The sequence below is a fragment of the Carcharodon carcharias genome, chromosome 4 (assembly GCF_017639515.1).
Source record: "Carcharodon carcharias isolate sCarCar2 chromosome 4, sCarCar2.pri, whole genome shotgun sequence".
Taxonomy (NCBI): Eukaryota; Metazoa; Chordata; class Chondrichthyes; order Lamniformes; family Lamnidae; genus Carcharodon; species Carcharodon carcharias.
In genome coordinates, this window is record NC_054470.1 from 201440510 (window position 1) to 201452899 (window position 12390).

General features: G+C 45.6%; 1 protein-coding gene across 2 annotated transcripts in view; it reads left to right on the forward strand.

Annotated features, from left to right (window-relative positions):
- c4h5orf34 (chromosome 4 C5orf34 homolog) overlaps positions 1–12390 on the forward strand; it is a 67493-nt gene that overhangs the window by 14240 nt on the left and 40863 nt on the right. For both annotated transcript variants that reach the window (XM_041185567.1, XM_041185566.1), the window contains exons 3-5: positions 2111–2200; positions 4622–5268; positions 10186–10287. In XM_041185567.1, the coding sequence (XP_041041501.1) occupies positions 2111–2200; positions 4622–5268; positions 10186–10287 (839 nt within the window). The remainder of the gene's footprint in view (positions 1–2110; positions 2201–4621; positions 5269–10185; positions 10288–12390) is intronic.

The following is a 12390-nucleotide window of genomic DNA, read 5'->3' on the forward strand; positions in this document are numbered from 1 at the left end:
TGTGCTTTCACTGGTAGCAGTTCTGCAACGTAATGTTGTTTCCTGTCTTCTACTTTCATCATATTAATGTTAAGAAAGATTGAGATCAACAGCCAGACACATGAAGTGTGATAGTCTAGTGATTTTAGCGTCCAAATAGTACCAGAAGTTGAGTTATAAGTAAAAAATCCAATAGCACTATTTCAAAGATGAGCAGGAGAGTTCTCCCTAGTGTCCTGGGCAGTCTTTATCCCTCAGTCAACATCACAGAAACATTATTTGATCATTATCGCACTGCTGTTTGTGGGAGCTTGCTGTGTACAATCTGATAGTCATGTTTCCCACATTACAAGTAACTACTCTTCAGAAGGTCTTCATTGGCTGTGAAGTGCTTTGGGCCGTCCTCTGATAATGAAAGGCACTATATAAATGCACATCTTTTTTCTGTGCCGTAAATGGTTCTATGATCTGCCCTCCTTATTTCTCCACACTTCACAGTCTTGCATTTTCTTCTTCAGTTGCTCACAGGAGCCTCCCATTTTCAATTTCAAGTTGTCTAACGTCATCATTCTCTATCTCTCTGTTGGTGTCCATCCCTCTAATCTTCCTTCAGTCACCTCATTCAGCTAGTTCTTCTGCTTTAGGATGTGGCCAATCAAACCTTGTTGCCTTTTCTTGATGATATTCACTAACTATCTTTCCTTCTTCATCATCCTGAGAACTTCTTCGTTGTTCTTGTGTTCTCTCCAACTGATCCCTTCATCCTTCTCCAGAACAACGGTTCACAACTTTCGACTCTTTGGATGTCCACTTTTCTCAAGGTCCACATTTCTGCCCCATTATTATGATATGGCAGGCGGTATTTGGCAGGCGTTATTTGCCAGGCTGACCAAACCCACAAGGGAAACTTGTCCATGTAATCCCAATGGCTTTGCGTATTTATTACAAGAAGGCTTGTGTACTGAATTCAGAAGTAATGAGTCCACTAACACCTTTAGAGATTTTGAAATTTAAATGAAAACATTTATGAACAAAAGAAAAGAATAAAACCATATACAAGATTACAGTTACACAGTTACTCGTTATTATAACAATTCCCAAAATTCCTGCTTAACCAGACTCCCAACTACACACCCACTTTAAGGCAACAGTCTAAAATAGATTTTAAATAATAGAGACAATCCAGCAAGGTTACCACCAGCACCCACTTGACAGTGGAATTCCCAAGGCTTTTAACACAACTTTGGTTTCTGGAACAGCAGGCTTCTGCAAAGTGGCTTGAGGCTTTTCCCCAAGTCTGTTTCATATGGTGCACCTTTCAGATCTCACACAGCCACACCTCATACAGCCTTCCATCTTTTAAATATATTTCTCCTTCTTTCATTTGTAAATCCCATTGTTCCCCCATGTCTTTGGAATTTGCTTTTCCCATAGTATAAAAATCTTTTATGTTGTCATGGCCACAACTTTTGAGAAAAATCAACGTAATAACCTTGCCCTATTTATCTTGCCAGTCGTAAAAACCTTATCAGGTCTCTTTGAAAATCCAACAACTTTTCCCCTTATCTAAAAATGCAAATTCCCTTTTACGTAGCTCATCCATTAGCATTTCAAATGCCTTTTTACACCTAACTCTTTTGATAATTTAAACCTTGCAGTCTATCCATTTCTAATTTAGTTAAATCGGCCACACAGATAGAACCATCCACACACATCTACTTTACAATATTCCCCAATAATGTGATGAAAAATATGATAGTTTCATGACAGCTATACAACAAGACAATCCAAACCACAACCTTACTGATTTGTCATAAGATATTAAGAAAATAATTATTAAGACTGTGATTTGAGTAGAGATCATAAGAAAAAGATTTGCAGATTTCTGGGGAAAGAGTGTGGACGAGGGGGATTAATTGGATGGCTCTTTCAGAGCCAGGACAGGCACCATTGACTTAATGGAGACCTTTCTGTGCTGTGATTCTAGTGCAAAAACATAACAAATACATTATCAAATCCCATTTTAATCTCTTGAGTAATTAATTGTAAAAGGTGCACTGAGGTGTCTTGCTGTGAAAGCCCAATATAGTTACTGTGTGAGTGTTTTGTACTGTTTGTATTTCTCCTACAGGAGCAGTTACTGCAAGCTCTGGAGTTCAGGAACCGGTTTGCCTCTCGGCCCTACCTTTCAGCAGATCTGATTGCTGCAGACAAGCTATCGGTGAGTCCTAACTCACAGCAACTCTCAGTGGCAGCTCTATCCTTTCCACTCCCATCCAACTGGCTATATTACTGATGCACAGCTTCTAATGAGCACCTGCCTTTTGACTTTAAAAATGTGTACATCTATATTTGTTAACATGGAAACATAAGAAATAGGAGCAGGAATAGGTCATTCGGCCTTTCGAGCCTGCTCTGCCATTCAATATGATCATGGCTGATCCTCTATCTCAGCACCGTTCCCCCCCTCTCTCCCCATAATGCCTTTTAAGAAATCTATTTCCTTCCTAAATATATTCAGTGACTTGGCCTCCACAGCCTTCTGTGGTAGTGAATTCCACAGGTTCACCACCCTCTGAGTGAAGAAGTTTCTCCTCATCTCAGTCCCAAATGGTTTACCCTGTATCTTCAGACTGTGACCCCTTGTTCTAGACGCCCCAATCAGAAGAAACGTCATCCCTGCATCCAGCCTTCCCACCCCTGTCAGAATTTTATACGTTTTGATGAGGTCCCCTTTCGTTCTTCTAAACACCAGTGAATACAGACCTAGTTGGACCAATCTCTCCTCGTACGACAATCCTGCCACCCCAGGAATCAGTCTGGTGAACCTTCGCTGCACTTCCTGTATGGCGAGTATAACCTTTTTTTGATAAGGAGACCAAAACTGCACACAATACTCCAGGTGTGGTCTCACCAAGACCCTGTACAGCTGCAGTAAGATATCCTTGCTCCTGTACTCAAGTCCCCTCGCAATGAAGGTTTGCCTTCTTAACAGATTGCTGCTGCTGCCTTTTTAACTGCTTGATCTTTTTTCTTATTCCTCCCCACTGCCTCCCTGCCCTGGCCCTCCACTGCAGAAGGAAATGTGAGATCTTTAAGAACATAAGAACTAGCAGCAGTAGGCCCCTCAAGCCTGCTCCACTATTCAATAAGATCATGGTTGAACTCCATTTTCCTGCCTGTTCCCCATAATCCTCCCACTATGGTTCAAGAATTTTGCTAAGGCAATTAAGGGTGACAAAGCAAAGGTGGACCTATGCAGTTAAGATTCAGATCAGCCATGATCTAATTGAATGGTGGCGGACCAGACTTGAGGCTGAATAGCCCCTCTCTAGCCTAGGAGTTAGCTGAAAGAGCTGAACTGAAATGCGTAATGTTAAACCTGCAAAGCCACCCCTTTCACTCTGAAGCAAGCCTGACTCAACTGTCCCTCGGGTTTTCTAGTTGTGTGGCCTTTAGAACCGGTTGGTGAACCCCTGCTAATGCTGCTCATCATCTCATACCACTGATAGGAACACAGCAGTGATTCCTTGCTATTGTTAGCTATAGGGAAGTGGATACCAGCTGTCTCCTCTCTGGTAGAGGCAGAAACTCTAAACTCTTTTAAAAAAATACCTGGATCTGCACCTTAAGTGCTGTAAGCTGCAGGGCTATGGGCCGGGTGCAGGAAGGTGGGATTAGAAAGGGCACCTGGGTGTCCTAGGGCTGGCATGGACAAGATGGGTTGAATGGCCTCCTTCTGTGCTGTAAGGTTTCTATGGTTCCATGAAGTGGGGAGCTTGACAAAGGAATGTGGAGACCATCAAGCCTGCAACTCTTGTGGTATTCCCAACTAAATCATTTATTTCCTTGGTTTCCTGCCAAGAAGTCAGAAGCCCCACTCCAGAGACTTGAACCCAAAACTCCGGGATGTGGCTCCCAGTGCAGTACTGAGGGAGGGCTGCACTGTCAGAGATGCCATATTTCAGATTAGACCTTAAACTGAGGCCCTATCCACCTCTCAGGTGGACGAAAAGAACCCCATTGCCACTATTTTGAAGAAGAGCAGATGAGGTTATCCCCATGTCCTGGCCAATATTTATCCCTCAATTAACGTCACAAAAAATACATGGTCTCTTCGTTATCACGTTGTAGTTTGTGGAAGCTTGTGTGCAAATCGGCTGCCACATTTCCTACAAAATAACAGTGATGGCACTTCATTGGCTGCAATGTGCTTTGGAAGGCCCTGAGGTAAAAGCAATTTTTTTTTTATTTGTTCATGGGATGCAGGCGTCGCTGGCTAGGCCAACATTTATTGCCCATCCCTAATTGCCCTTGTTCAGAGGGCATTTAAGAGTCAACCACATTGCTGTGGGTCTGGAGTCACATGTAGGCCAGACCAGATGAGGACGGCAGATTTTCTTCCCTAAAGGACATTAGTGACCCAGATGGGTTTTTTTGACAATTGGCAATGGTTTTGTGGTCATCATTAGACTTTTAATTCCAGATTTTTATTGAATTCACATTTCGCCATCTTTCGTGGTGGCACTCAAATCCAGGTCCCCGGAGCATTACCCTGCATCTCTGAAATGCTAGTCCAGTGACAATACCATTATTCAGTATGTCTGTTTAAATTTGTGCCTTTTTTCCACTGCCCCTTTAGAACCTGTTCCTTGACATCTCCGAAGTGAAGTGGCCTGGAGCTGACGTGGAAGGCGCAGTGAAGATTGCCGACAGTGGACGGGTGACGGTCTCCTCTCTGGGAGGTTACGCCTTCCTTTACCTGGCTCCGTCTCGATTGGAGTTCACTGTGGAGTTTCTGGCATGCGTCAGCCAGTCTGCTGCCAGCAAGCCGCTCATTAAAGCAGGCAGGGAGAGGAACAGTGGGCCCCAACAACCAGCCCGCCACAGCCTGGGCAAGGTTAAGCCTGTAGGATTCGGCGTAGGCCAAAACAAGTTGGGGAGAAAAGCCCAGAGTTGTTGGAGTGAAGCAAATGGAGCTTTAAATCCCCTAATGATGGAACAAAAGGATGGAGGCTTAAGTGAGATCCGTTGCAAGTACATGTACCAGTATACCTGGGTGGTTCAGCACCACACTGTGTCCTTGTGTCCACCAGAGTGGCATTGTCCTCTGAGACTCGCTCTTCACCATAACCGCAAGAAGAAGAAATCACCGGGACTCGATGGGACAGATAACCATCTGCGGAGTGCTGATGAACCTCTGGCACCAGGAGTTGCTGCAGTGCCAGGAACAGCCACTGCTCTTCCCAAAGTGCTGCCACTGAACTGCCCAGCCCCGCACCTTCACAGGTAAACATTAGGCTATTGTTTATAACATGGTAGAGGCGATATAACTATCACTGGGACTTGTATCACGCCCTGTCTGTAATGGGATGCAGTGTATCACACCCCTGTCTGTAATGGGACGGAGTGTATCACACCCTGTTTGTAATGGGACGCAGTGTATCACACCCTGCCTGTAATGGGATGCAGTGTATCACACCCTGCCTGTAATGTGATGCAGTGTATCACACCCCTGTCTGTAATGGGACACAGTGTATCACACCCTGTCTGTAATGGGATGCAGTGTATCACACCCTTGTCTGTAATGGGACGCAGTGTATCACACCCCTGTCTGTAATGGGATGCAGTGTATCATACCCTTGTCTATAATGGGACGCAGTGTGTCACACTCCTGCTTGTAATGGGACGCAGTGTGTCACACCCCTGCCTGTAATGGGACGCAGTGTAACTTGGACTCCACCATGCCCACTGTAATGGGGTGCAGTGGATCACACCTGGTGTAATAGGGTACAATGCATCACACCCAGTGTAATGAGTAGTGTATCGCACCCATTTTAATGGGGTACAGTATACCACAGGCAGCGTAATGGGACGCAGTTGTTTTTTTTTATCCATTCATGGGATGTGGACTTCACTGGCTGGGCCAGCATTTATTGCCCATCCCTAGTTGCCCTTGAGAAGGTGGTGGTGAGCTGCCTTCTTGAACCGCTGCAGTCCATGTGGTGTAGGTACACCCACACTGCTGTTAGGAAGGGAGTTCCAGGATTTTGACCCAGCGACAGTGAAGGAACGGCCGATATATTTCCAAGTCAGGATGCTGAGTGGCTTGGAGGGGAACTTCCAGGTGGTGGTATTCCCACCTTGTCTTTCTAGGTGATAGTGGTCGTGGGTTTGGAAGGTGCTGTCGAAGGAGCCTTGGTGAATTCCTGCAGTGCATCTTGTAGATGGTACACACACTGCTGCTGCTGTTGTAAATGTGGTGCCAGTCAAATGGGCTGCTTTGACCTGGATGGTGTCAAGTATCTTTAGTGTTGTGGGAGCTGCACTCATCCAGGCAAGTGAAGAGTATTCCATCACACTCCTGACTTGTGCCTTGTAGATGGTGAACAGTTTTTGGGGAATCAGGAGGTGAGTTACCCATCGCAGGATTCCTAGCCTCTGACCTGCTCTTGTAGCCACAGTATTTATGTGGTTAGTCCAGTTCAGTTTCTGGTCAATGGTAACCCCCAGGATGTTGACAGTAGGAGATTCAGTGATGGTAATGCCATTTGAATGTCAAGGGGCGATGGTTAAATTTTCCCTTGTTGGAGATGGTCATTGCCTGGCACTTGTGTGGCGCGAATGTTACTTGTCAGTTTTCAGCTCAAGCCTGGATATTGTCCAGGTCTTGCTACATTTGGACATGGACTGCTTCAGTATCTGAAGAGTCACGAATGGTGCTGAACATTGTGCAATCATCAGCGAACATCCCCACTTCTGACCTTATGATGGAAGGAAGGTCATTTACATAGCAGCTGAAGATTGTTGGGCTTCAGAGTAGTGAGGAACTGAGTGTAGCGCACCCAGTGTAATGGGGTACATTGTATCACAGGGGCAGGTGATGGCATTGTGGTATTGTTGCTGGACTAGAAATCCAGAGACCCAGAGTAATGCTCTGGGGACCTGGGTGCAAATCCCATCACGGCAGACAGTGGAATTTGAATTCAATAAAAATCTGGAATCAAAAGCTGAAAGAACCACTGTTCACGAATGTCCTTAGAAAAGGAATTCTGTCGTCCTTACATGTGACTCCAGTCTCACAGCAATGACTCTTAAATGCCCTCTGAAATGATCTAGCAAGCCACTCAGTTGTATCAAAATCACAAAAAAGGATGGCATCGACCTTGGCACCAGAAACAACAATGGCAAACTCAGCCCTGCTGACCCTGCAAAGTCCTCCTTACTAATATCTGGGGGCTACTGTCAAAATTGGGGGAGCTGTCTCACAGACTAGTCAAGCAACATAGTCACCCTCACAAAATCATATCTTACAGGTAATATCCCAGACACCACCATCACCATCCCTGGGTATATCCTATGCCACCGGCAGAACAGGCGCAGCAGAGCTCAGTAGTGTACAGTTGGGAGGGAGTTGCCCTGGGAGTCCTCAACATTGACTCCATGAAGTCTCATGGCATCAGGTCAAACATGGGCAAGGGAAACCTCCTGCTGATTACCACATAATGCCCTCCCTCAGCTGATGAATTGGTGCTCCTCCATGTTGAACACCACTGAAGGAAGCACTGAGGATGGCAAGTGGGGTCTTCAATGTCCATCACCAAGAGTGGCTCAGTAGCACCACTACTGACCGAGCTGGCCGAATCCTAAAGGACCTAGCTGCTAGTCTGGGTCTGCGGCAGGTGGTGAGGAACCAACAAGAGGGAAAAACTTATTTGACCTCATCCTCATCAACCTGCCTGCCGCAGATGCATCTGTCCATGACAGTATCGGTAGGAGTGACTCATTGTGGAGACAAAAGTCCTTTCTTCACATCTTCACATACCCTCCATCATGTTGTGTGGCACTACCACCATGCTAAATGGGATAGATTTCGAACAGATCTAGCAACTCAAGACTGGGCACCCATGAGGTGCTGTGGGCCATCAGCGACAGCAAAATTGTACTCGAACACAATCTGTAACCTCATTGCCAGGAATATCCCCCACTCTACCATTACCATCAAGCCAGGGGATCAACCCTGGTTCAATGAAGAGTACAGGAGGGCATGCCGGGAACAGCACCAGGCACACCTAAAAATGAGGTGTCAACCTGGTGGGCTATAATACAGGATTATTTGTGTGCCAAACTAGCATAAGCAGCAAGTGATAGACAGAGCTAAGTGATCCCACAACCATCAGATCAGATCTAAGCTCTGCAGTCCTGCCACATCCAGTCGTGATGGTGGTGGACAATTAAACAACTCACTGGAGGAGGAGACTCCACAAATATCCCCATCCTCAGTGATGGAGGAGCCCAGCACATCAGTGCAAAAGATGAGGCTGAAGCATTTGCTACAATCTTCAGCCTGAAGTGTTGAGTGGATGATCCATCTCTGTCTTTTCTGGAAGTCTCCAGCGACACAGATGCCAGTCTTCAGCCAATTCTATTCACTCCATGTGATATCAAGAAATGGCTGAAGGCACTGGATACTGCAAAGGCTATCGGCCCTGACAACATTCCGGCAATAGTACTGAAGGCTTGTGCTCCAGAACTTGCTGCACCCCTAGTCAAGCTGTTCCAGTACAACTACAACACTGGCATCCACCCAGCTATGTGGAAAATTGCCCAGGTATGTCCTGTACACAAAAAGCAGGACAAGTTCAACCAGGCCAATTCCTGTCCTATTAGTCTACTCTTGATCATCAGTAAAGTGATGGAAAGGGTCATCAACAATGCTATCAAGCAGCACTTGCTTAGCAGTAACCTGCTCACTGACACCCAGTTTGTTGTCTGCCAGGGTCACTCAGCCCCTGACCTCATTACAGTCTTGGTTCAAACATGGACAAAAGAGCTGAACTCCCGACGTGAGGTGAGAGTGACTGCCCTTGACCAGGTGTGGCATCAGGGAGCTCCAGCAAAACTGGAGTCAATGGGAATCAGGGGGAAAGCTCTCCGCTGGTTGCAGTCATACCTAGCACAAAGTAAGGTGTTTGTGGTTGTTGGAGGTCAGTCATCTCAACTCCAGGATATCATTGCAGGAATTCCTCAGGTTAGCATCCTGGGCCAAACCATTTTCAGCTGCTTCATCAATGACCTTCCTTCCATCATAAGGTCAGAAGTGGGGATGTTCGCTGATGGTTGCACGATGTTCAGCACCATTCCTAACTCCTCAGATGCTGAAGCAGTCCATGTCCAAATGCAGCAAGACCTGGACAATATTCAGGCTTGGGCTGACAAAGTGGCAAGTAACATTCGTGCCACATAAGTGCCAGGCAATGACCATCTCCAACAAGAGAGAATCTAACCATCACCCTTTGACGTTCAATGGCATTACCATCACTGAATCCCCTACTGTCAACATCTGAAACTGAACGGGATTAGCCATACAAAAACTGTGGCTACAAGAGCAGGTCAGAGGCTAGGAATCCTGCGATGCGTAACTCGCCTCCTGACTCCCCAGAGCCTCTCCACTATCTACAACGCACAAGTCAGGAGTGTGATGGAATACTCTCCACTTGCAGCTCCCACAACACTCAAGAAGCTTGACATAGTCCAGGACAAAGCAGTCTGCTTGATTGGCACCACATCTACAAACTTTCACTCCCTCCACCACCAATGCACAGTAGCAGCAGTGTGTACACCATCTACAAGTTGCACAGCAGGAATTCACCAAGGCTCCTTCGACAACACCTTCCAAACACACGACCACTACCACCTAGAAGGACAAGGGCAGCAGATAGATGGTACCACCAGCTGGAAGTTCCCCTCCTGACTTGGAAATATATCGGCCGTTCCTTCACTGTCGCTGGGTCAAAATCCTGGAACTCCCTTCCTAACAACACTGTGGGTGTATCTGCACCACATGGACTACAGGGATTCAAGAAGGCAGCTCACCACCACCACCTCATGGGCAACTAGGGATGGGCAATAATTGCTGACCCAGCCAATGAAGCCCACATCCCGTGAATTAATAAAAGGTTTGTGTCATATATTGCCCGTATGAGTATACAACTGGACCATAATTCGATTAAAACTTAATTAATTAGGCAAAATATTTTTTGTATATTGGCCTGACCTTTCTCAGCATTTTCCCAGTTTGAATCTTGATGATATAGCATACTGATTGTTCTGATGCAGCTTGTGGATCAGATGGGCCTTGTTCAGATAGGACATATAGTGCTGATTTTTGGAGTTATCCGACACTACTGTGATTTCTGTACCCAGGTGGCGACACAGGGATGTGCTGGGTCAGGGTAAGCTGGATCTGGAGAACTGTCTGTATTCACAGCAGGTGAAAGTAGTCTGGTGCCAAGGTGTGCTGTACAGGTAAGAGGTGCTAGGGATGCACTAACTTTAGCTTATCTTTGTAATCTTTTAAATCTTATTCTTACACCTTTGATTCCTAAGAGTAAACATCTTTTTAAACAGAGCCCCCTGCTTTCTAAATGGTGCAGCCTGTTTGCTGGTGTGGCGAATGCAGAATGTGTGACTGTGCAGGGGAAGAGGGTGTGTTCTTTTGCAGGATGGGGATGAAGTGGCTGTGAGGGGAGGAAATTCTATTTCTTACAAAGGGTTTACATCAGACACATTAATCTGCTAGCTTCTGAATCTACTGCTCACAGGCCTACACTCAGGAATACTAGACATTGTAGCACAGAAAGAACCAAGCAGCTCATCGCCCCCATAGGTACGTACTCCAAATCCTACCTCCCCGTCCTAATTTAAGTTTTGATATTTTTCATTTGCTCATCTGCACACAACAGGAATGTTACATGGAATTTACAGCATAGAAAGAGGCCATTTGGCCCACTGTCCACTGGTGTTTATGCTCTACACTCCTCCCATCCCTTCATCTCCACAGATCTTCTGAATTTTATGATAACCCTATCAATGAGAGCATACATACGAATATAAGAATTAGGAGCAAGCCACATGGCCCCTTGAGCCTGCTCCGCCATACAATAAGACCATGGCTGATCTGATTGCAACCTCCATTCCACATAGCTGCCTGCCCAATAACCTTTCACCCCTTTGTTTATCAAGAATCTATCTAGCTCTGTCTTAAAAATATTCAAAGACTCTGAGCAGGACCCCCTCAGCCTGCTCTACCATTTAGTAAGATCATGGCTGATCTGAGTGTGGCCTTAACTCCGCTTTCTTGCCTGTCCCCCATAACCCTTGGACTCCCTTTTAGATCAAAAATCGCTCTAACTCAACCCGCCTGTCTTGGATAGAGAATTCCAAAGACTAAAGACCTTCTGAGAGAAGAAATTTCTCCTCGTCTCTGTTTTAAATAGGTGACCCCCTGTTTTGAAATTGTGTCCCCTAGTTCCAGATTCCCCTGAAGGGAAACATTCTCTCAGCATCTACCCTGTCAAGCCCCCTCAAGATCTTATGTGCCAATAAAATCACCTCTCATCCTTCCAAACTCAACGAGTATAGGTCCAACCTGTTCAACCCTTCTTCATAAGACAACCCCTTCATCCCAGGAATCAGCCTGGTGAATCATCTTTGACCTGCCTCCAATGCAAGTTTATCCCTCCTTAAGTAAGAAGACCAATACTGCACACACTACTCCAGGTCTCATCAATGCCCTACAGTTGCAGTAAGATATTCCTGCTTTTATATGCTATCCATCCCTCTTGCAACAAAGTCCAACATTCCATATGCCTTCCTAATTACTTGCTGTAACTGGGTGCTAACTATTTGTGATTCATGTACCAGGAGATCCCTCTGTACCACAGCATTCTACTTGCCACTTAAATAATATTCTGCTTTTCTATTCTTCCCACCAAAGTGGACAAGTTCACATTTTCACACATTATAGTCCATGTGCTATTTTTTTTGCCTATTCACCTGTCCTGTCTACAGTTAACTTTGTGTTATCCAGCAATTGGAATACTCTATAACTGGAATTTCTGATACCCCCTCATCCTTGTCCATTCTGATTTTTTTTTAAAAAGCCAGCTAGAAACCCATGAAGCTGCCTGAAGGTAGCAGCAAGTGAAACTGACAGCTTGATTTGTTTTTAAAGCCGGCCTGAAGGTCAGAATTGAACAGTCATGCTCAGAGCTGTTTATCCAAACCAGTGAGTGTTCCTGTTTAGCTTAGCCTTCAGTTGTGGTGGTATGGTGATTTCTTTGGTCCTGGTTTTACCGTGAAAATGCATTGGAGGCGGTTCAAAGGAGGTTTACTAGATTGATACCTGGAATGAGTGGGTTGTCATATGAGGGAATGTTGGACAGATTGGGCTTGTTTCCACTGGAGTTTAGATGAGTGAGGGGTGATTTGATTGAAGTATACAAGATCTCAAATGGCCTTGACAAGGTGGACATCGAAAGGATGTTTTTTCCTCTTGTGGGTGAGCCCGGAACTAGGGGGCACTGTTTTAAAGGGTCGTCCTTTTGGGACAAGGATGAGGAGAAATTT